This window comes from Passer domesticus, chromosome 22, assembly GCF_036417665.1.
Source record: "Passer domesticus isolate bPasDom1 chromosome 22, bPasDom1.hap1, whole genome shotgun sequence".
Classification (NCBI taxonomy): domain Eukaryota; kingdom Metazoa; phylum Chordata; class Aves; order Passeriformes; family Passeridae; genus Passer; species Passer domesticus.
The window spans coordinates 4,382,900-4,405,547 of NC_087495.1; the positions used below are offsets into that span (position 1 = coordinate 4,382,900).

At 53.8% G+C, this 22,648-nt stretch overlaps 1 protein-coding gene across 5 annotated transcripts; it reads left to right on the forward strand.

The window, feature by feature from the left end:
- Positions 1-6: 6 nt before the first annotated feature.
- Positions 7-20,276, forward strand: NPHP4 (nephrocystin 4). Of its 5 annotated transcripts, none has more exons than XM_064397240.1 (29): positions 11-365; positions 581-795; positions 1,614-1,745; positions 3,468-3,640; positions 3,963-4,027; positions 4,293-4,448; positions 5,183-5,319; positions 6,001-6,167; positions 6,244-6,367; positions 7,818-7,991; positions 8,108-8,243; positions 10,460-10,506; positions 11,191-11,381; positions 11,472-11,663; positions 12,252-12,436; positions 12,675-12,835; positions 13,582-13,762; positions 14,849-14,965; positions 15,150-15,229; positions 15,371-15,588; positions 15,680-15,869; positions 16,022-16,105; positions 16,201-16,357; positions 16,667-16,752; positions 17,607-17,692; positions 17,775-17,910; positions 18,510-18,689; positions 19,473-19,616; positions 19,781-20,276. In XM_064397240.1, exons 2-29 carry the CDS (start codon positions 658-660, stop codon positions 19,919-19,921), a joined length of 3,978 nt encoding a protein of 1,325 aa, XP_064253310.1. In that variant the 5' UTR covers positions 11-365; positions 581-657; the 3' UTR covers positions 19,922-20,276. The 5 variants fall into 5 exon arrangements, 4 of the variants coding, with proteins under 4 accessions (XP_064253311.1, XP_064253310.1, XP_064253308.1 ...); XM_064397238.1 differs by having other exon boundaries at positions 12-365; positions 17,775-17,946; XR_010350184.1 differs by lacking the exon at positions 16,667-16,752 and having other exon boundaries at positions 9-365; positions 17,775-17,946.
- The last annotated feature ends 2,372 nt before the right edge of the window (positions 20,277-22,648 follow it).

The following is a 22,648-nucleotide window of genomic DNA, read 5'->3' on the forward strand; positions in this document are numbered from 1 at the left end:
CGCCGCATGCAAATGACGAGGGCGCTGCGCCGTCCCCATTGGCTGCAGAGCAGGCCGGGCCCAGCTCGAGGACCCGCCCCGCGCGGTGCGGCACCATCGCCCTAGTAACCCGATGCTGAGCCGGGCGCGACCACCCGCTCTGAAAGGGGGAGGCCGCCGCTGCCGCCGTCTGTTTCGTCCTGTCGCCACGTCCCGCGCCGGTGCAGAATCGCTCCGAGATCGTCTCTCCGCTGACTGTCTCCGCTTTCCGCCGGCGATGGGGCGCGAGAGGTGGGCGGCGGGGCGGCGAGCGGCGGCAGCGCGTCTATCCCCCCCCTCGGGCCGGCGTGCTGTTGGTTGGGCCCAGAAGATGGCGTCGGGGCGCGGTGAGTGAGCGGGGGGGCGCGGGCGCTGAGGGACCGGGCTGGGTCCAGTCCCGCTCCCACACACCGGGAGCCCGGCGGTGCGTGGGCGGCCCTGCCCTGCCTGTACCCGTGTGCATCCCCAGGCGGATGCGGGCCGGGCATGGGCAGCGGCCGTCCCCACCCACGTGTGGCTGTGCGCCGACTGTGCGCGGTCCGTGTGTGCTGTGTTCCCTCAGGGTGCGTGTCCCCCGGTGTCCCAGCCCCGCGCCCGCCCTAGCTGGCGCCGGGAGGCAGCGGCGACCCCCGGGAGGCGATGGGCGAGTGGGACCGGGTGTTCCGGCAGCACCTGCCGCTGCCGCCGCACCCGCAGCGGGGCCGGGCCCGGCCCCCGCCCCGCTCCGCCGCCCTCCGCTGCGCCCTCAAGTACCTGCACGGCGCTGCCCTCTCCCAGGTAGGGGCGATCGGCCCCGCGAGGGGACCCCCGCAATGTCTTGCTGCGCCCGTTGTTTCTGCCGAGTCGCACTTTCATGGGGTCGTGGAATAGTTTGGGTTGGAAGGGGCTTTACAGGTCGTCTCCTTCCACCCTCCTGTCCTGGGCAGGGCCACCTTCCGCTAGACCACGTTGCTCTTTCCAACCTACTGGCTTGGAACACTTCCAGGGATGGAGCAGCCGCAGCTTCTCTGGATGACCTGTGCCCGTGCCTCACCACCCTAACAAGAAGAATTTCCTCCTAAGATCAAACCTAAATTGCTCATTTTTAGTTTAGCACCCCCTCCTCCTTATTCTGTCACTTTCTGTGTATGTACAAAGTCACTCCCCATCTTTTTTCTAAGTCCCTTTTGGCATTCCTGTCCGTGTGTATGGGCCTGAACTCCCCATAATGGCTTTTAAAGCAAGGTGGTTTTGGGGGGAACTAACTGGAGATCTCCCAGAAGCACTAAGTTGTTTCAATATTATCTGTAAATCTGAGTTAGCATTTAATTAATTTTTCATTTAGTTTTTTCTTAGTTTAAGTATATATAAATTAAATTTTCTGGATAGCAACTTAACATCAATTGCCTCTTTATTCTATGCTTAATGCTCAATTTTCCCACTTTTTCTTTGCTCTGGCTTGGAGGCAGGTTCTGCAGCAATGCATGAAGCTGTGACCACGTGCCTGATTTGGGCATCCCTTAGAAAACGGGAACTATATCTCTTACCAAAGTGTGTCTGAGCCTTAGGGACACAGAGCTGGCCTGTCCCCGAAGCTGGTGTGTTGTGCCTTGCAGGGAGCCGAGTACCAGCTGCGCCTGTCCCTTTTTGATGCCACCTACCACCACTTCTTTGGGAGGACGTGGAGGAGCAGCTGGCGAGCGGCCAGCGCTGCCCCGCCGCGCTCGGCCAGGGCGACGTTCAACGAGGTGGGGGCTGCCGAGGGTCGGGGAAAACACACAACCAAACCCTTTTCCATCCCTTTTGGCCAGGGTGCGTCCCAGACGCTGCCCGTTTGTTGAGCTTTGTGTATGGTTTATTGGGGAAAGTGGCGTGCTGGGTTTCCTCTGAGGCTGGTGCCACCGTGGGAGCAGCGATGTGCCACCGAGTGCCACCTGCCGTGTTCGGAGCTGGCAGCAGAGAGCAGTGTTTCCTCACAAGTGGGAAGGAAGGGAAGGAGCAGATGCTCACCCTCCTGCACAGGGCTTCTCTCTCCTTATCTGGGAGCTAAACTCTCCCAAAGCCGTGCTTCCACCCACTGCTGATACCAGCAGGGTGTCCCTTAATGGGGAGATCCCACTGCCCCGTAGCATGAGCCATGTTTTCCAATTCATAGCTCTGTTTCCACCTTCTCAGTGCTGCAGGTGAAGTGAAGCACAGGTGGGCCCTGTGCTCGTCCTTCCTTTACATCAACAGCAACATTGAGCAGCGTTGATGTGTGCGTTTCTCTCCCAAGTGTTTCAGTACCGTCCCACCCCAGCCTGTTTTGAAGAGGGATGGATTAAAACTAGGGCAGAGAGTACTGCAGAGAGAGCTGAATGCTGGGAGGAGCTGCCTTTCCAAATACATTCCCAGCGTCTGCAGGCTTCCTGGGTGTTTGCCATGCATGTTGGGAGCAGTTGGAAGGAATTTTGGGGTGTTGGGGGACTGTGTTGCAGCCTCACTGTGGTGGCTGAATTGTGTTGCCTGCAGGGTCTGACAGGGGAGGGCTGATCTGCATGTGGGGTAGGATCTTTCAGCTGTGGGAAAGTCAGCAGCTCGTTGTTAGGAACAGTTCAGGTGGAGCTGGAACTGATTTGTGACAGGTGAGGTAAGGAGGAAAGTCACTGCTCCTCTGCCTGCGTGTGCTGTGTTCATGCTCTCCAGCCTCACCAGATCAGGGAGGTTTGAGGACAGGGATCAGAGTCTGCTTGCGTGGTGGGTTTTGTCCTCAGGGTCTGGGGAAGAGGAATGCAGTGACAGAAACTGCTGTGTGCAATCAGGAGGGGCCCTCAGTGGTACAGGGCATTGCCTGTCAGGCTCCCCGTGCCTTTGCAGGGTGAGCCTTGCTCTGCAGACACAGCGGTCGTTAATCCAGCACCTTGCAATAAAGGCTAATGGAATAACGATTTATGTCCCAGGGTTGATGTGGGAATGTCTCTCTCTGTTATTCCTTCCTGACAGCCTATATTGCAGTAAACATTTTCCCTGAAACACTGAGGTAATGAGTTTTTAATAGAAAGATGAACCTAGCGTTAAATTCTGTCCTAGGGAGGTGACCTGTGTCTTGTCCCCTCCTGCCCTTAGGTCCAGGCTACTCCCATGTCCCTCCCCATTTCAGGAAGGTTTCCAGCTCCTCTTTCCCGCTCTAATGCTGTAGGTCTGGGATGCATTGAAGCACCCCGTTCATTTGGGGTCTGCAGCCTGGGAGTTGCTCTGGAAAACAGGTGTTGGCAACAAAAAAAAAAGTTTAAAAAGAAAAAGATGATGCTTGAGACTTAAGGGCTGAGATTTTGTAGCTGTGTCAGAAGTGATTTGCCATTAGCTCTGTCTGGAAGTTTAAAGGATGTTCTGGTTGTGCCACTGAGTGTCCCAGCACAACAGGCACTGTTCTGCCTGCATCTGCCACTGCCAGCTCTGAAACAGCCCATCTCTCTCCTTTCCTGTCCCAGGTCGTTTACTTCCACACCTCCTTGAACCACCCTGGCATCGCTGCTGTCGTGGAAGTGGTAAAGAGAGCTGGGAAAGGGGATGGGGGCTCTCAGCACCTTTCCTGTGGCTTTGGAATCATCCCCCTCTTCCATGGTGGATCAGAGGTGACAGACCTGGCCACTGAGGACAGAGCGTAGGTTCCCCTGCTGCCGTGGGACAGGTCACACTAAGAATTGAGGTGGCAATGTGCATGGCTGCTTTGGTGGGGGGAGAAGAGTGGTCCTGGGGTTGCAGAAACAGAGCCAGCATTTAGAAACATGGAATTCTTCACTCTGGGGAAGCAGTGATGGGTTTGGAAGGAATGCCTGTCCCTTCCCTAAAGGGCTTTTCTAGAGTGGGTTGGGTGGGTTTTGCTGCTGAGCAGGGGCTTTGTGGAAGATGGAGATGTAATGGAAGAAGGAGATGTGCTTCAGGGTGGATTTACCGACTGCTGCACATATGCTCTTTGCTTTCAGGCTGAAGCTGTACCATGGGACACCACGTGCCCTACTGCACCCACGCTTCCAGGACCCTGTGGAAAGTAAGCAGCAACCAGAGGTGGCATCTCAGTCTCTTCTTGGTGGCTTTTCTTACCCAAATGTGTGTTGTATGTATCTGCTTCATGTGAGGCATGGTCTGTGACCTGGTACTGCTCAGTGGATGTGCCTTACTGCCAGCTGGGAATGGCCTGGCTGGACAAACACAGGTTTTCCTTTACTTCTGGCATGTGTACTCACAGATTCATTCAACATTGGGGCTGTGAAGCTGTTTTCCCAGTTTTGGTCATTTTGGGATGTTTTCTTCAGAGAACAAATACATGACAGTGATGGAGAAGAGCCACCTGCAGTATGGCCTGAAGTCCCACCAGCCCCTGGAGGCAATATTTCACCTACTTCCTGAAAACCTGCTGATATCTGGGCTGCAGACTGTTCCTGGCTTGCTGCCGGCACGTGGAGACACAGGTAAGGGCTCTTTCCCTTTCCCTCTGCTTGTGCTGCTCCTGCCTTAAGGCAGTGGGTCACTGTGGGCAGGGCAGGAGGGCACTGAGAGGGGATTTGTGGCAGCACAGTGGTTTATCTTCAGTGTCTCCCCTTGTCTAGAGCATCCCCCCTGTGTGGGGCCACAGCCCTCATGCTCAGAGCTCAGTCTGGAATCTGTCAAAATGGCTCAGTCAGTTCCCTGTCCATTAATTGCTTTGCTCCTGGGAAGCTGCTAGGGATAAGTGATGGTTGGTTTAATTACAGTCGTTCAGCAGAATCTTAAAAAGAGCTTTTGCAGCTTGTTTAAACTCCTCGGAGGTGGTTTCAGCATCGCTGGGGCCTGGCAGGTTTGGGGGGATGAGCTCTTGCCCACATGGCTTTTGTTAATCTCTCCTTATGGCACATTGCCCTTCGAGCTTATGCAATTAAAGTACGTGAGCTGAAGATTCAGAGGGTAAAAAATTCCTCAGAGTTCTTCAGCTGAATTGTTCTTCAGCTTCCTGCCTGGAAAACCTATTGCTGATAGCTTTGGGGTATTAACTGTTGGTACTGAAGCTGTGCAAGGTCTTGAAAGCAGCTGAGTCCCTGCACGTGTTCAGGCCCATACTCAGAAGCTGAGTGGGCAGAGCCACTGCTGGCACTGCAGATCACCCCAGTACAGCAGTGGTGGCTTTCTGTTTGCTTGGGAAACCTGTGGCCACCACCTTGTCTTTCAGGAGACTGCTTGCAGAAGCCCCGGCTGATGAAGACGGTCACCTGCTACCTGGAGCGGCTTTCCATCCAGTTGTACCCTTCCCTGGAGGAGTTTGAGGAGGAACTGCTGGATTTACTGAACAGTGATCGCTTACTTCAGGTAAGTAGGGTGCTGTGAGGGTGGTGAAACCCTGGCACAGGTTGACCAGAGAAACTGTGGCTGCCCCATCACTGGAAGTGTCCAAGGCCAGGTTGGACGGGGCTTGGAGCAACCTGCTCTTGTAGAAGGGTCCCACAGTTGGGGGTGGAACAAGATAATGCTTCAGGTCCCTTCCAATCCCAACCATTCTGTGATTCCATCATTCTAGGTACTGCCAATGTTGTTGGGGCAGGGGAAGGCACAGTGTAGAGCAGTAATTCTAGTGTCTGGAATTATGGGTGGGGTGAAGAGTGTCAGGTAAGTGATATTCATGCATTTGTTTCTCTTAGAGTCTCCAATGTTTTTTTTTTTTGCTGTGGAAGCCCTTTAGCTTGTTTCGCTACTGGATTAGTATGTGTGTGCTCTGTGTGGGCTTTGTTTTGAACATCCAGACACTCATAAACAGAATTTGGGTTTGCTTTGCTGTGGATGAAATGCAGAGATGAGATGCAGTGTGTATCGAGTCCTTCCCTTTGGAGTGGCAGCCACCAGCCAGGTCCTTTCTTGCCAGATTTGCACCAACTCTGCCATAAAGACAAAAGATTTTAATATCCATCATCTGCTGGGGGAATAGGCCCTGTTTTTTGAGTTTCTGAAGGGTTGCCTGAGTGCTGCCCAAGGTGTCAAACATTCCTGTCACAGGCTAACAGTGCCCCAGATGGTGAGGAGGTGGTGGTTCGGGAGCGGCGGCTGCACGTCGGCGTCCACAACGGCCTGCGCTTCGTCCGGGCACCGCAGGTAGCTGTGCTGGTGCCAGCAGCAGAATTGTCACCAGGTCGCTGCCAGGGGGTGCCCAGCTCTGGAGCCAGGTAAGGGGGACCTCCTCTGCTGCTGCTTCTCTCCTGCCTCGGGTGTCTCTCACAGCCACCCCTCTATCCCGCACAGGGATGGTCAAGCCCTAGTGCTGAGGAGCCGCATCCAGCTGAGTGAAATGGTGCCTCACCCGGCATTCAGGGTCTGCTTCCAGCTGGAGTATGTCTTCTGCAGCACGGGGAGAGCTGGTGGCAAGGTAGGGCTGAGTGTGTGTGTCTGTGCCTGTGAAAGAGCAGGGATCCATTCTGGAGGAGTGAGCCCTGCTGAGAGCTCTTTCCTCTGACCATTTCACCATCCTGCTTCTCCAGGTCACAGTAGCTCCTTGTTGGGTGGCTGTGCTGTGTAATGCAGGGCCCTGCAAAGTGTGTGGATGCCTTCCTCAGCACTGCACAAAACAACCTGCATGGCTTGGTGAATTATTTTAATAACATGTGGTTGCATTTCTCCACTGTTTATACGTAGATGCAGGAATGTAGCCTGCAGTATTTCCATAGTGTTGTGGCAAGCTAATTTGGAAAATTTCAGCTTTTTTGTAATATCAAAAAGGCTTTTCTTTAGAATTTGGCATTTATGCTGAAAAGAGTTTAATCCATCCTGCTCCTTTTTTTTTGTTTTGTTTTTGCCCTGAATGATGAGGTTTTTCTGGGTGCTTCAGCCTGATGTTCTCAAACTGTTCTCAAAGGCAGGAGAAATCTCTGAGGGTAGTCTCTTCAGTCAATATACTCTCACCTACTTACTGATCGTTTACTCATATCTTAGTTTAACCTTTCTGCAGGTTAAACCCAGCTCAGTGAGTTCTGTGTATCCCCTCCAGAGACTTTGTGTTGTTGGAGCCATCAGCTCCTGGCTGGCTGAATCGATTGCCAAGTGTTTGTTAGGAGGTTTTAATCGTCCTGCTAAGATGTTCATTGAAAATGTGGCAAATGCCTCTTGTTAAGCTGTCCAGAGCCAAAGTAGGGGAAATGGGCATTCGTAAAGCAGGATGCCTGTGCCAGGCCAGAGGGATTTGTACTGAGAAGGGAGTCACTGAGCTGTGCTGTTGGAAGTTGTTGTTGGGTTTGATTCCCTTGAAAGCTGAAGCCCAAGGTCCCACGGAGTTCCAGAGGGGTTCCAGAGGAAGATCTGTTGGCTCTGTGGGGAGTGCTGTCTGGGGCAGCAGTGGAGCCTGTCCCTGTGGTGCAGCCCTGGGGCAGAGTGGTTAATCCCAAAGCTGCTTGCAAAGCTGATCACCTTGTCCTTGTCCTCAGTGCCATAATTAGCTGTGAGGGGGAGGGTGGGTGCTGGCAGAGCCCTCTCTTGTATCTGTTCCCCTCCTTCGGTTTGAGGGAGGCTGTGGATGTGCTGGGTAAGTGGAAACCTTTCCCCTCTGCCAGGGCTGGGGGTCCAACATGTATCCCTACGTGCAGCTGCTTGAGGGAGGGGTATAAGGTCCTAGAAAGTGAAATGTCTCTAGAGTGGGAGAAGATGGGATGAAGAGCTGGTGCCAGAGCCAGGTGTGAGGAGGTGTGGTGGGGGATGAGAGGCACCGCCTGTCTGGCAGCACCCATTCCTGAGGCCTGGCAGTGAGGTGGGGGTGCTGGCAGTGAGGTGGGGGTGCTGGCAGTGAGGTGGGGCTGCCTGGTGCTCACTGTGCTCCCCACCCCCAGGCCCTGTCGGGCAGTGCCCGCAGCGAGGCGGCCGACATGCGCTCGGTGCGCTGGGCTGTCTGGAGCCCCGTCCCGGGCACCGCTGACACGGATGTGATCCTGCCCCTGCGTGGCGGTGCCCGCCGTGGCCCCTGCCAAACCTTGGTCTACCAGACCCCACCGAGCTCCCGGCAGGTAAGGGTGTGCTGGCCCCTGGCAGCTTTGCTCCGGTGTCAGGGCGAGGGAGCTGCTGTTGGAGGCACGAGGAAGGCTGCGTGTACTGCGCTGTCTGAAAGCATTTTTGTTGCCAGCTTCAGGGGAAGCACGTGGAGTCTGGGACTGTCCAATTCCATGTTTCCACTGATTCGGAAGAACATCTTGTAACTGCTGCAGAGATCCTATGTAAAGACAGGGACGAGTCGAAGAAGCCTCCTACGCCATCGCTGAGTGAGTGTTTTCCAGATCGCTGACATTTAAAATATAGAGTGTGGCACTGGTGTCTGCTCGGGAGAGAAAACAAGACTTTAGTGAATTTCAGCAAGCTAGTTATGAATTACTGGAGTGAAGCAAGATTTTGTCAAGTTGAATTCAGCTCTTACTTTTTAACTTGCAAAAATTCCCATGTGATAGTATTGCTGAGCCATGTGCAAAATCCCCAGGGACTGCCAGCACTGCCCCAGCCTGCTCCCATTCTGGGTCACTGGGTGCAGTGGCAACACGAGCAGCACGTTCTCACTGCAGGTGTTGCTGCTCCTCTCTCTGGACTCAGAGTCTCTCCAGACAAGAGAGATGTCAGTCATAGGCTGGGGAAAACTAATTTGGTTGTGCCGCCACTGAGGGAGTGTGACAGCAGCCTGGGTTGGGTTGATGTGTGCAGAATGTGTTGGTGCCTGACTGGGGAAGAGCAGGCAGCATCTGTGCATGTGCACAGGTGCATCTGTCTGTAGTTTGGGAGACTCTGTTTGGGGTTCCAGCACCCTTCTGCTCTATTGGAGATGAAAGGAAAAATGTGGGCTTGAGTTTGGGCATGAGGTTGTGTCCATGCACTGTGCTCCTAAAAATCCTCTTTGGCTTGTTTCTCTCTCATCCCCGTTTTGTGATTGGTGGGAAGCAAACTCCCCTTTCTTTGCAGTGCTGCTCCTGCTGGGGTCCCAGCTGTGTCTCGGGGTGATGCTTCAGACAGCAGGCAGTGTTTCAGTGTGTGTCATATCTCCCCAGCTCTCTGATGAGCCATTTAGTGTCAGCCCACAGGCCAGGCAATGCCCATTACAGTGGGTTGCTGTTCCGTGCTGGTTCCAGTGCTGTGGAACCACGAGATGGCAGTGGCACCTTGGCTTTGCTGTGACAAATCCTGTGTTTCTGCTGGTGAGGAGCCAGGATTGCTGCTGGGAGGGGCTTTGGTGAGGAAAGCTTTAGTGGCAAATGAAGGGGTCTCGTGATGTCAGGGGATGTGGGGTTCATCTCCCTGCAGCACAGGCTGCATCATGACTGGTACCTTCCTGGTGCTGCTTGAAAAGTTTTTCCTGATGCCTTTCAGCTGTGGGTGGCTGGGATGCTGATGGAGTTGTGGTGTGGTGAGGGGAGAGGAGAGCAAATGCTGACACTGAGCTTCCAGCCTGGTGGTGGTCTGGAGTGCTCTGGCTTGGGGGAGTGTGCTGGGCTGTGGGCTGTGTCTCTGGTGAGGGGAGATCCCCATCAAGGTGATTTTCAGGGGCAAACTCCCTGGCATTTCCCAGCTCCAGGGGGCTTATGGCACCAGGGAGCGCTTACAAGTGCAGTGGTGGTCCCAGAGCTGTGCCTCTCTAGCCTGTGTTCCAAGGTGCTGAAGAGAATATTGGGTTAACTTTTTGTAGAGCTCTGTTGAGAAACGTGCTGCTGCCTGGCCCAGGGGAGGCCAAGAGCTTCATCTGTCAGCTCAGATGCTGGTGTTGCTGCTGTACCTGTCCATCCTCTTCTTAACGCCAGCCAAAGCCATCCTGACTGGAAGGAAACAATATTTTAGGCATGAGGGAAACGGAGTGGTTTCCTTTACACAGCAGCCAGCATGGAATAGCTGGGATATATGTGGTGGGAGAAAGCAAACTGAGGTCTAAGCATCACGTGGGTGCAGAGATGGAACATCTGTGCCCCTGCTCTGCTGTGAAGGACCCGCGGCTCCACGGCTCAGCGAGCTCAGCTGTGCCGGCTCGAGAGAGCAGCCCAATATAAACAGGATAAAGCTCCCACCGTTTCGGGGCACAAATGCTCCAGCAGTTGAAGGGAGTGACAAAAAATAACAGAGAAGCGATGAGAACCTTAAGTATCCTAAACTTTCACGTCTCATTAAGCATCCCACTTAGGCAGCACGGCGTGGCCGTGAGGCACCGCGGCGCTGTCAGGGGATGGGGGAGCTGTTGTTTGTGGCAGAGTTAGCCTGATTCACGGCAAAATAACGGATGGAGCTGGAGATGTGCTGTGTTAACCCCCAAGCAGCAGTCTTATTGGGAAATAAGTCAAAAGAACTGTTTGGGTGATGATAAACTGCTTCACTGCGCTGCCTTCGCCCCTAAAATTGAAAAGGGCTGGTGGGAGGACAGGGCAGTTTGGTGGCAGTGGTGTAGCTGCAGTTATGGGGCTTGGGGGTTTTGGCTCCTCTACAGCATCTCTCCTGTCCCTCTCCACAGGAGTGCCAGCCCCACAGAGAGTGCCAGTCTCCCCACGGGGACCTGGGGTAAGTGCCACATGCACCAGTGGATGTGGGTGGTGGGCAGCAGCATTCCCCAGGGGATGGCCCACATGTAGGATGTGCTTCTGGACCCATCCCCTGCCTGTTTTCCTGTCTGCTGTAGCCAAGAGGCCCCAAGTGTCCTCAACTCCAGGCAGCAAACCAGCTCCTGTCTGTGATATGCTGGGAGAGATTCCCTGTGCTCTTTTCATACCACAGGAGTGAGGGCAGCTCTGGTTTTTGACAGCCCAGATTTGTTGGGTGCTGTTGTCCCCGGTATGTGCTGACAGAGACACACGGCTTGTTCGTGCAGAGCTCCCAGGATTTAAGGAGAGCTGTGAATACTGAGAGCCCTCTTTATGCTGTTTTATATCTTGATGCAGGAATCAATGCACGCAAATATTTTTGATGAAATGAAATGCCTCATAAGGCTGCATTAAGCAGTTTGATCTTCCTGCTGCATGTGCTCATCCCTCTTCTTGCCAGGGTGCGAGCAGTGGGGAAATGGCAGCAGAGGTGCAAACCCTTGTGTGGCCAAGTTGTAACACTTCTTGGTGGAATGACAACACTGGGGCACGTGGTGGCTGAGCTTTTTTAGCACAGAGGGGCTGCTGGCTCAGCCTGCCACAAGCCTGCCTCAAGGGGCTGCCTTGGGGCTGTGGCTGCTCACGCTTGCTGCTCTCTCCCCAGCTGTCAGTGTCCCAGCTCGTGGCCTCACCACGGAGCACAGGCCAGACCCTGCAGCAGGATGGGGGCATCACCCACCTGGAGGCCGTCCTGGGCTCGCCGGACGCGGAGCCCTGTGCCAGCGAGCAGCTGCAGGCACTGCCCTTCACCCCTCTGCAGCTGCCCATGGCTGCTGTGGGGCTGCAGGCATGCAGGTGATGCTCAGCTGCCCCTCCACAGGTGGCCCCATCAGCTGGGCTGCCAGGGTCCCCCATGAGTGGAGCTCACCCCTATTTCTCCATCAGTTCCCACGTGTCCCTGTCTCGTGCCGCGCTGGCGCGCCTGCACGCTGCCGGCTTTCCAGACATCCTGGACCTCAACCAGGAGCCAGTGGAAATCTCAGAGCCAGTGGAGCTGGGCAGTTTCAACCTGCGGCTGGAGGAAGCTGACCCTCTGCAAGGCAATGAAATAGTCCTGCAGTTCCTGGCTTTTGGCAGGTGGGATGGCAGCTCGTGGTTGTGTGTGGGCAGATCCCAAAGGCCTTCTGGATAGAGTCCTTTCCAAATTCCCCTAACCCTCTTCCCTGCTTGGGCAGGAGATGTCCTTGCAGAGGTACCTCTTCTTTTAGCACCTACTTTTCTCTTCCCTGGGCACTTTTAAGTCATAATCCAGTTTTTTAAAATTGGATCCATGAGCCACAATGTGACGTCAGAGCTCATTAATGCAGGGTTTCTCCAGAAATGCAAATGGAGGTGGGAAAATTGGCACCCAAGGGTTGGCTTTGGCTGGATAAGGCCCCATTTCTGTTTTTTCCATGGCTGGCAGTGTGCTGTGGGAAGGTAACACGCTGTCTTTGCTGGGCGCCTCCATCACAGCATATGGCAGGAGACAGCTGGAATTACAAAGCTTTTTGGGAAGTTAAGGCAAACCGTATGGCTGCTGTCTTCAGAGAAGTCCAAATACTTGTGGTGCTGCCAATCTTCTCCTGTTCTTCTGCCTCTTGGCATGTGCCAAATGCATGAGTAGCTCATGACAGAGTGGCAGCGCTGTGCCACAAGTAAACCAAACCTCTCTCTCTCATCTAGAGATGCCCAGGACAGCGTGGAGGGGCTATGGCCAAGGACTGTCTTCCTCACCTTCCAGTTCTACCGTTTCCCACCGGTCACCACGCCCCGGCTGCAGCTGGTCAGCATGGATGGGGGACTGGCAGCTGGGCTGGCTGTGCCTGCACAGCTTCTTGTCCGTGTCAACGAGGATGGGACCCTGACCAGTAAGCTCTGGTTTTAGCATCCATGTGGGGCTGCTTCTCTTCTCTTGGGTGGATGAGGGCTTGCCTCTGGCCCAAGGGATGGGCTGCTGTTAATAGCAAACCTCTGCTGGTTTGCACATCATGAAAAACATTCAAAACATCCAGTGTTTGAAGGAGTACAGTGTCAGCTGTGTGAGGTGCACATTGAGGTTTCCCACCAAGCCAAGTGCCCTGTCTGTGATAGTGTGGTGTCTTGCAGGACCACCAGGCTTGCAGCTGAAGTACATGGTGGATCCAGCTTTCCTGAGGCCTGGGGAGCAGAGCTGGTTCCTGCGGTACCTGGCTGAGCACAGCCTCCAGATTGACGTCTGGGATGGAGACTCCCTGCTCCATTTTGGGTCTGCTGCCATTAAACTGGAGGTATGGGTTAGATTGAAGGTCTTTTCCTGTGGCTGGTAATGCTGAAGGGCCCCCTGCCTGTGTGGAGTGCTAAGGAAGAGCCCAGCTCACCCTTTGGTCCTGTAGTGAGGTGCTGTTGCATTGTCCTTGTGTCTTCAGTAATAGAGATGATGTCAGCCCCTCTGTGTAACCAAATCTGGTGTCAGCTTGACAAGCCCCTAATCACAGGATTTGTTATCTTTTCCTCCAAAGTGATGACAAAGCATTAACTTTCTTTGCCCTTTCCTGTAACTCTGGCAGTAAAGTGCTACCACTGAGAGAGTGTGACAGCAGCTTGGGTTGGGTTGTATTCTACCACTAAGCCCTGCAGGGGCAGGACATCCAGTGCCATTCATACCCAGATGTTGCAATACAACATGAAATGAACGACACTCACACCCTGAGATGTCTAAGACAAAAAGGTTTAAAAATATCGAGACCCAGAAATAGAATTCCAAAAGTGACCATGGATTGGAGGATGAAATTGCCACCTCTCCAACCACACTGGTCAAACCAACAGTCCATCAATTCTCTCCTCCTCCAGAAAGGAATGCAAACCAATCATTATTTACATGAAAAGTGCGTGAGAAACTCCATTACAAAAATGCAAACATCAGAACGCTTAGAAGAACTTTAGAAGAACAGGGTGACACCCAGACCCCTTGACCCCTGTGGACCAGCCTCCCCAGTAACTCGTTGCACCTTGTCTGTCCTTGCCTTGTGCCCAGCCCCTGCTGCGCCAGGGCCAGACGTCTGTCAGGACCTACCACGAGCTGGAGGTGGCCACGGCGGAGTACGAGGCGGACGGGACGGTGCTGGGCCGGGAGGCTCTGCGGCACGGCGCCCTGCGGCCCCTCGGGGTCCGTGTGGCTGTCAGGGGCCGCCTGCACCTCTGCCTGGCCAATATTGGTGAGAATCCACTGCTCGTGTGGCCCAAAGGCTGGGGTGGGGCATGCAGGATGTGCAGGGTTGTTCCCGAGTGAGACCCAGGGACATCATCTTTCCCAGAACCTGCTGGCTGCTTTTATTTTATGTGTTTAGTTCTGTGTCCTGTAAATGTGCAGTGACTCCAGGTTTTAAAATCTTATCTTCAGAGGAGAGATTAGCTCCATATAAGATATCTTAAATCGTGAGGGGCCGCCTGCACCTCTGCCTGGCCAATATTGCTGAGAACCCACTGCTCGTGTGGCCCAAAGGCTGGGGTGGGGCATGCAGGATGTGCAGGGCTGTTCCCGAGTGAGACCCAGGGACATCATCTTTCCCAGAACCTGCTGGCTGCTTTTATTTTATGCATTTAGTTCTGTGTCCTGTAAATGTGCAGTGACTCCAGGTTTTAAAATCTTATCTTCAGAGGAGAGATTAGCTCCATATAAGATATCTTAAATCATCATTTTCATACTTTGCCTGCAAAGGGCCGATAAGCTCCTGGGAAGGAGAATCTGAGATCCTCAACCCAGGGAGTGGTTTAACTCACACCCTGACAAAGAGCTGCTGCGCCAGGACAGCAGCCGCCCTTTGATTGGTGTTTTTCCCATCCTCTTTTTTTAAAAAAAATTCAAAATACTGTTAGAAACAGAATGGCAAAGCTTGGTACCCTTTCCTGAAGGATGGGTGTGGGATGTGTAGGCTGGGCAAATACCTGGTGGCTTTAGAGCCTTGTGTGGCTCCACTTGGCACAGCCTTTGTGGGAGTAGAGAGATGCAGCAGCACATGGCCATGCAGGGGGAGGCAGAACTCAGAAATGAAAGCAAGAGCTGGTGAGGGGCTCAGGATGGTGTGTGCTCTCAGTGCTGCTCCATCCCTGAGCAGGTGACTGTGTGACAGAACAGGCTCTGGGGAGCATGTGGGGCTCTTAGGACATCACTGGTTTCCAGATATTCTCTCCTGCTTGTGTAAATTGGCTGAGCTGAGCTGCAGGGAGGTAAAAATTGGCAGTAGATTTTATAACAATGAAAATGGATGGTTTCCACTCACTGCTGTCTCTGCTTGTGGCAGGTCACCCATGCGAGGAGACCCCAGGGCAGCTGCCGTCCCATTCCTGCATTGCCACTGCAGCAGACAGCACTGTCACCACCCCAGGTGGCAGGGGGTACTCCCTGAACACTCCAGGTGGTGAGTCCTGCTGGGGCCTGGCCTGTCCCCCTGTGGGTTGAGGTGGGCAGGCTCTCTGCTGCTGCAGTGCCAGCTGTGGGTCAGCTGCCCCTCTGGTGCTTCCCTTTCCAGCCCTGCAGTATTGCTCTTGCAGCTGCAGTACCTGGGGGTCCTTCCTTGGTGCCATGGTGGTCTCTCCCCACAGGCAGGAGGACGGTGTGGGCACGGAGGCTGGTGGATGTGGACAACGAGCTGGAGGCCGCACTGCGCAGTCGCCGGCCAGAAGTGAGCCTGGCCCCTGGTCACCCTCACTGAGGCCATGTCCTCCTGGTGCTGGTGTGGCTGCACGGGGGTGCTGGTGGCAGCAGGGCATGGGGCCAGACCCCTGCAGTGTCTCTGTGCTTATGGTTCCTTCCCTCTGGGCAGGGCTGGCCAAAGCAGTGTGCCTGGGACCTGCAGGTCATCGACTCCTACCGGGATCACATCAAGGGAGAGAGCATCTACCAGATGCTCAGCCAGGCCATCACAGCCACCCGCACTGTCCACGCTGTGCTGGGGACAGCTGAGTTCTTCGAGTTCGCCCTGAAGAACCCGTACGGCGTCCAGCACACCGTGACCATCGAGGTCGACCACCCCGAGCTCAGGTGGGGGCTCCCCTGTGTGTGTGGGGAGATGCCAGGGTGGTACCAGCTCCCTCCCAGTCCTCACCAGCATCTCTGCTGCTTGCTGCCCCAGTGTCATACTGGACCCGAGGGAGTGGCGTCACTTCAAGGAGCTGACCAAGAGTGTTACACCGGTGGAAGAGGACATGTTCCATCTCCGTGAGGACCTCAAGCCTCAGGTCTACCTGCGCCCCAGTGAGACTGTCCACATCCCCTTCAAATACCAGACCTTCTCTGCAGACCCTGCCGTGGTTGCAGCACAGGTGGGCACGGGCCCCTGCTTTGAGCTGTTCCTGGTCTGAAGTGTTCCCCTTGGCTGTGGTTACTATTGCAGAGCAGGCTGGAACAGCCATGGGGAGCAGCAGCAGTCACAGTGATGCTGCACCCTGAGGGAACTCACTCTTTCACCCCACAGGGGCCAGCTGGGCTGGGCACTGGTGCCAATGAGAACGCTCACTCCTTTGGGAAGAGTGGGGCCAAGCAGACAAAGCTCATCCAGGTTAGGGAGCCATGTGAAACACTGCTTGTGGGGCTGCATGGGAGGAGCAGAATCAGTGGAAAACTGCAGCCCTCTCCTGCTGGCCCCCGGGACAGGTCTCCTTCCAGGTGAGCAGGGGGAAGCCCATTGCACTCCTGAGGGTGAAGGTGGAGCCACAGCCCCATGTGGTGGATCAGACCTTTCGCTTCTACCACCCAGAGCTCACCTTCCTGAAGAAAACCATTCGGCTGCCTCCCTGGCACACTCTCCCTGGTGAGTCTGTGGCATGCCTTGGGCTCTTCCCTGTTAGTCATCATCCATAGTTCATGGAGCCTTTCTGGAGGCACAGCAGCATTCAGAGAGCACATTGCTGCTTCCTCACGCCTTCATGGCCCTGGGCTCCTTGCTTGCTCTTCATCCATTTTCTCTGTTAACTTCAACCTGAATTCCCTACAGCCTCACACTTGTGTGGTTTGCTGGTAGTCAGGTTTGAGGGGTTCTGTGTGCAGCTGCCTGGAGCACAGGGGAGAGGCACAGGTAGAGCAAAAGCTGAAGGTGATTTCCTTGGTCCCTTGTCCACAGGCACACCAGTGGGGGTGCCGGGAGGGCAGCCTGAGATGTTTGTTCGCTGCAGTGACCCCGACATCATTTGTGAGACCAAATCCTTGGTATGCTACACTTGGGCATCGCTTCTCCTCTTGTCTTTCTCCTGCAGATTGTTTGAGTTGGCAGAGAGCTGCTGATGTGGGTGCAACCGCAGAGCATCCCTGCATGGCAGTGACACGGTGGCAGCAATGAAGCTGGAATTGCTTTTTATTCCCAATTAAAAGGAGCTGTGTTGTTTTGGCGGGGGAGGCTGAGCATTGCCCCTTATCGCATCATGCAGCAGCCTGTACTTGCTTGTTCTTTTGAGCAAGTACCAGATGATTCAGATGCTGGGGAAAAGCAGCCTTTTGTTGGGCTTTCTGCTGCTTGGGGTATCCGCAGCCATTGGCAGTGGGTGGGGGGATGGCGTGTCCTTGGGGTGCACAGCAAAGCCTGTCCCTGCTGAAGGAGGCTAGAGTAGAGGGGCAGCTCCAAGCCCAGCCCTGCACCATCCCACTCCCTCCTGAAGCAGGAGGCTTTCCTGGGCTGGCTCCACAGCAGGAAGAGGTGGAAGGGAAAAATAAACTTGGGCAAGTCCATGCAAATGGCAACGAGGGATAGTTGCTAATTGCTGTTGCGGAAATGCGTTAGTATGGTAATTGGATTAGGGCTTGTTAGAAAACTTGTGGAAAATTTGCCAAAATTTGATTACAGATACAGACCTGGAATGCGATAGTCATTTGTATCCTCTTTTGTAATTAAAAATACTGGGAGAGCTGAGCCAAGCTGTATAATAACTTAATAACGTAGTTTAACGAGGCACCAAAAGCATCTGCTTTCGTAAGGGAGTTGTGGTAGCTCCCCCATTAATGGGAAGACACCCCTGGGGTCCTCATTAGCTGGTCAACTGCTGGGACAATGCTCTGTTGTCATGCAGGGGCCTGGCGAGCCACAGGACATCTTTCTCAAAGTAGCCGGAGGACCAAGCCCGCAGATCAAAAAATTCTTTGTTGCTATTTATACGTAAGTAGCAGTACCCCCAAAAGGGTGGGGAACGTTGACTCGCATGGCGTGTGGCAAGCCCTGTCCGTCTGTCCGTGCACAGGGACGCCTGGCTGGCAGCACCTGTCCAGATCTGGCAGTTCTACCTGCACTCTCTGCAGCGCCTGGACGTCGCCTGCACGGCTGGACAGCTCACACGTCTCTCCCTGCTGCTGCGCGGCACCGCGGCCCCGCGGAGGGTGCGCGCCTTCCCCTCCCACCCCCAGGAGCTGGAGGTAACCCCCGTGGTGGGCTGGGGGCTGGCTGGCTTGAGTCAGCCCATAGAAACCCCCTCCAGAAAGCAAAAGGCAACCCACATGGAACTGTGAACAACTGAGAGCCGTAAAGCGTTTGTGATAATTATCTTTTGATTAGAGTTGTCATGTGTAGGATCATTGGCGCGAAACCCCGGAGGGCAAATTATCTGCGTTAATGAGACTGTCTGAAGACTCTCAATTTCTTTAGAATTCGTTCGTCCGTAATTGGAAATGTGAATAATAAAAGGCAGAAAAACTCCATTGCTGTCCTGTAAAGGAAAGGCAAAGGCTCCTCAGGCAAAGCCTGTGTCGTGCAACCCTTGGGCTGGGGAGGCCCTGGATGTTCCCGAGTGGCTCTTGTCCTTCCTGACCTGAATTTGTCCCAGAGTATTCCTGGGGCTGGAAGGTATGGGATTCAATAGTGATGGAATAGGGGTACAGGTTTTTAAGAGCAGTTGGGTCTAATTGGTGCTCCAAGCTGGACTTTTCAGGGCTGTTCTCAGCCGTTGTGGGTGGCTGTACCTCCAGGTGTTGTTCCACAGGTGGATCCCAACGGTGCCTTCCTCCTGCCTGCCAATGGCGTTCAGGACCTGTACATCGGTGTGAGGCCACGGCGGGCTGGCAGCAAGTTCATCTACCTCAACCTGGTGGATGTGGAGTCCCACCAGCTGGTGTCCTCCTGGCTGCTCTGCCTGTCCTGCAGGCAGCCTCTCATCTCCAAGGTACGGCAGCTCTCGCCACTGTGAAATGTGGTGATGGTGCTGCATCAGTGGTTGCAGTTCAGCCCATAACCTGGGGCTGTCTCCTGCTTCTTCCTCTCTTTCCATCTGTGTTTTTTTTGGTGCTTGCCATCATAAACACACATTTAGCCCTTGGGGTACTTGAATAATCTCACTGAAGCCCCTGGTAGAATGTCTTTTAGGCTGTTTTGGAGGCAGCCCCACGCTGAGGAGCGGCAGCTCGGAAGTATTCCCAGTTGTGAAATTAGAGCTGCAGCATGCTGCTTTCGATTAGCGCTGTGCTGGCAGAGGCCTTGCCTCAAAGACAGAAAATTAGATTTCCTGGCTAATGTGTTCCTTCTAAAAATGTTTTCCTGAACCTCTTGGTATTGGGAAAGGTTCAGATTGGCATTTACACCAATGTCCCATTGTCCTGCCACATGCTGCTTGTGCTATGAGGTGTTAAGAGAATCAGAGTAGTTGGGGCTGGAAGGGGCTGTTCAGGGTCATCAAGTTCATCTAGTTGTCTGAGCACCACAGCTCTTCCTGGGAATGAGGAGGAGCTGGCTTGTCTCTGCTGCTCTCCCAGCCCTTTGTCCTTCACACTCATAATTAATTGTTGCTTCTTTTGATCAAAGGTGGGTTCTTTCTGCTGGCTGGCAGGGCAGATGTGAGGTGTGGGAGGGGAGGGCAGTGTGTGGGAGGCAATTCTCTGTGCTGGGTTTTGGGGAGTGCCCGTTGTTGTTGCTGCCCACCCTGCCACCTGGACCCCTGCTTGCCCCACAGGCCTTTGAGATCTCTCTGCCTGCGGGAGGTGGGAAAGGCTGCAACAAGCGCATCACCTACACCAACCCCTACCCCTCACCCCGCCTCTACTTCTTGTGCACCAACCGCCCTGACCTGCTGCAGTTCAAGGAGGACTCTTTTGAGGTACGTCCTGCTGCCAGCACTCCCCCCTTGTCAGGCCCCTCATCTGGCCAGACCAGGTGACACTGGGTGGGTGCTGGCCTTGAGGGCCACCCTGGCTGGGGGAAGGTGGGCACATGAAGGGGCTGGCCAGGTCCTGCTGCCTCCTCCTGCCCTCTCTCCTGCAGGTGGCTGGAGGGGAGGTGTACACCATCGGCCTGCGCTTCGCCCCGAGCCAGACTGTGGGGGAGGAGGAGATCCTGATCCACATCAATGACCATGAGGACAAGAACGAGGAGACCTTCTGTGTGAAGGTCCTGTACCAGTGAGGCCTCCTGTTTGTCACTGCAGAGCTGCTGCAGGTTCCTGTGCCAGCCCACACCACCTTGGGGGTATCTGTGTCTGAGGGTGCTCATGACCCCCATTCCCTGGCTGTCACCTTGCCAGTGGGATCCCTGGGCATTTCCATGAGTGCTGGTGGTGCCAGGCAGCTCCCTCTGCACAAATTGAGACGAGTGGATGTGTTACGGCACTTTGTGATTGCAGGATCTGTATTTTTGTTAGGCATGATGATATTTTAGGCACTTTTAATCTTTTTTTAACTTAAAAAGTTTGCAGATTTGATTCTGCGGAATATTTTTATTAAAATATTTTATATTCAACGGTGAGTTTTGTACACACTAAGATGTTTTTACGGATTTTTTTGATACATTTTACTCATCCTTGATCCATAAAAATTGCTGTGCACAACTGTCACAGTGTGGCAGCATTTTCTTCCTGAGGAGGTGGAAATCCTCAGCATCCCTGTGCTGTGGAGATGAGTCCTGGAGGTCCCCCTGCATCACCCCCATCCCCTGGAGCATCCTGAGGGTCAGGGCAGGGACCATAAATGGGAATGGGAGGGTAGGGCAGCCCACCAGCTCTGGAATGCTGCCTCACTCTCCACAGGCCTGAGGCTGGTGAATTAGAGGCCCCGATAAAGTCGGGTGCCGAGTTCCTCTGCCTCCCTTGCACTGATGGGAAATGACAGCTCATATTTTAGAAATGATTATACTGTCTGCAGCACAGAGAGGCCCCGAAGTTGGGTTATTAAAGTAGATTAGCTGAATAATTTTTATTACATTTTCACACAACGATATTTCTTGAGGCTTATGAATGAGCTGGTGCTGTACCTGCAGCACAGGCAGCTCGAGTGGTGAATGATGTGCCAGCATTCAGGGCATGCCAGCACAGGGACTTGAGCTGAGCTGGTGCTTGAATGGTGCTGCCTGCTCCCCTGCAGCACATGTCTGTGACCCAAAATCTACAGAGCTGTCATTAAGAAAAGCTGATAAAACTTTCCCCGTAGGAAATGCAAATGCTTTGTGTCCCAGCTGCTTGGCATTATGGCCATGGCCCTTGGAATTGCTGCTGCTGCTGCTTCTCAAACTCAAGACAAGTGTGGGGGCAGCTTCCTGGGTTCCCACTTGTTAATGAAGTCATTCCTGCTAATGACAATGAACTGGAGCACCCGTGCCTGGCATGCAGCTTGGTGTGCTTTTCCCATTTGCATTCATGTCAGGAGGGAAACTGGATTCCAGTAATGACAAAATTAATTTGCCCTAAAAATCTCGGTTTGTGTCTCATCACCGAGGTGTGCAGGGAGGGGAAGGATTGAAAAGCCCTTTCCATGGGTTGAGTAATTCTCAGAGATGTTGTACCTCTTGGAGCAGATGCAGATGAGACCTTTTGGGGACTGGAATGTCCTTGCCTTGGCAAAGGCATTGCTGGAATGGCAACAAAGGAGTAAGGAGAGCAGGGAGACCTGGCCCCAGCACCCAGGCTAGGGAGGGGCAACCAAAAAATGGCAACTAGTAATGAGAAAATAACGTAAAAAAAAAGAAAAATCAGCATAGGAGTTGGGGGCAAAGCTCCTGCAGCAGCTGAGGGCCCTTGGGAAACTGGCTCTCAGGATGGCCAAGCCTCAGCAGGGTTTGCCGCCAGCCCAAACTTTTAAACCCAGCTTGTTTTCCCCATTATGAGGAGGAAATTGCGACTGCCTGAGAACCCTCTAATTAAACAAAGCCTCACCATAATATTTGCTGGGAGCTCGCCAGCCCTGTAATATGACATTACCGGGCATCTTTATTAGCTGAAATGAGTATTTAGCGCCTCTGCCAACCCAAAAGCTGACTGCGGCGCATGGAAGCAGCACGGCAGCATCCAGCAAAGGCTCCTGCAACCTGCTGGTGGGGCAGCATCACCCTGGGAGGCTTGCCACTGAGACAAACCCTTTTTTGGTTATTTCCATGTCACCCAAATCCAGCCCAGCAGCCCCAGCGTGGGAGTTTGGGAGGTTTATTCAGTTTCTCCCTCTTGTCTCTCTGAAAGCGCGTCACCGACTTGATAAAACCTGATTTAATGGTTACAAAACCCAGAGATAAAGCTGCTCTTAATGGATTTCTTTAAGATCAAGGCTGTCAAATAGGAGGCTCAGAATCCTTTCTACAGTGAGAGCGACTGTATTAAGTGCACTCAATCACACCAAGGCGAAGGTTCCCTAAGTGAGACACTGGCTGGAGGAAATGCATTTTATTAGTGTCTCCGGAGAAAGGAGTCTGGCAGGAGGGATGAGGAGCCTCCACGCTGCAGTGGCTGTGCTCCTGTTCAGCTGCAATGGATGGGATGTGACGGATTTTGCAAAGCACACCCTCACTCCCTGGTTAGTCCTGCAGAGAGGAGGGCGATGGGTGCCATGATGACATCGAAGGAGCTGGCTTGGGGGAGAAAAACCCCCAGGGAAAGATGCTCACCTGGGAATGGTGCTTACAAAACACACCTCAAAATCCACTCCATGGAGCTCAGCTCCTGCTGGGTTGGATGTAAAGTGAGGCATCCAAGGGGGTGATGCTCAACAGCTTTTGGAAGTGTCAGATGGAACTCACCCCAGCTGAAGGGAGGGGTGGAAGGAACGGGGCCTTGGTAGCTCTGGGCAGACCAAAGCTTAAAACACAGATTAGTTTTTCATAACAATTCGCAGCTCTATAATGAGAAATTTGCAGCAGTTCTAAACTGCC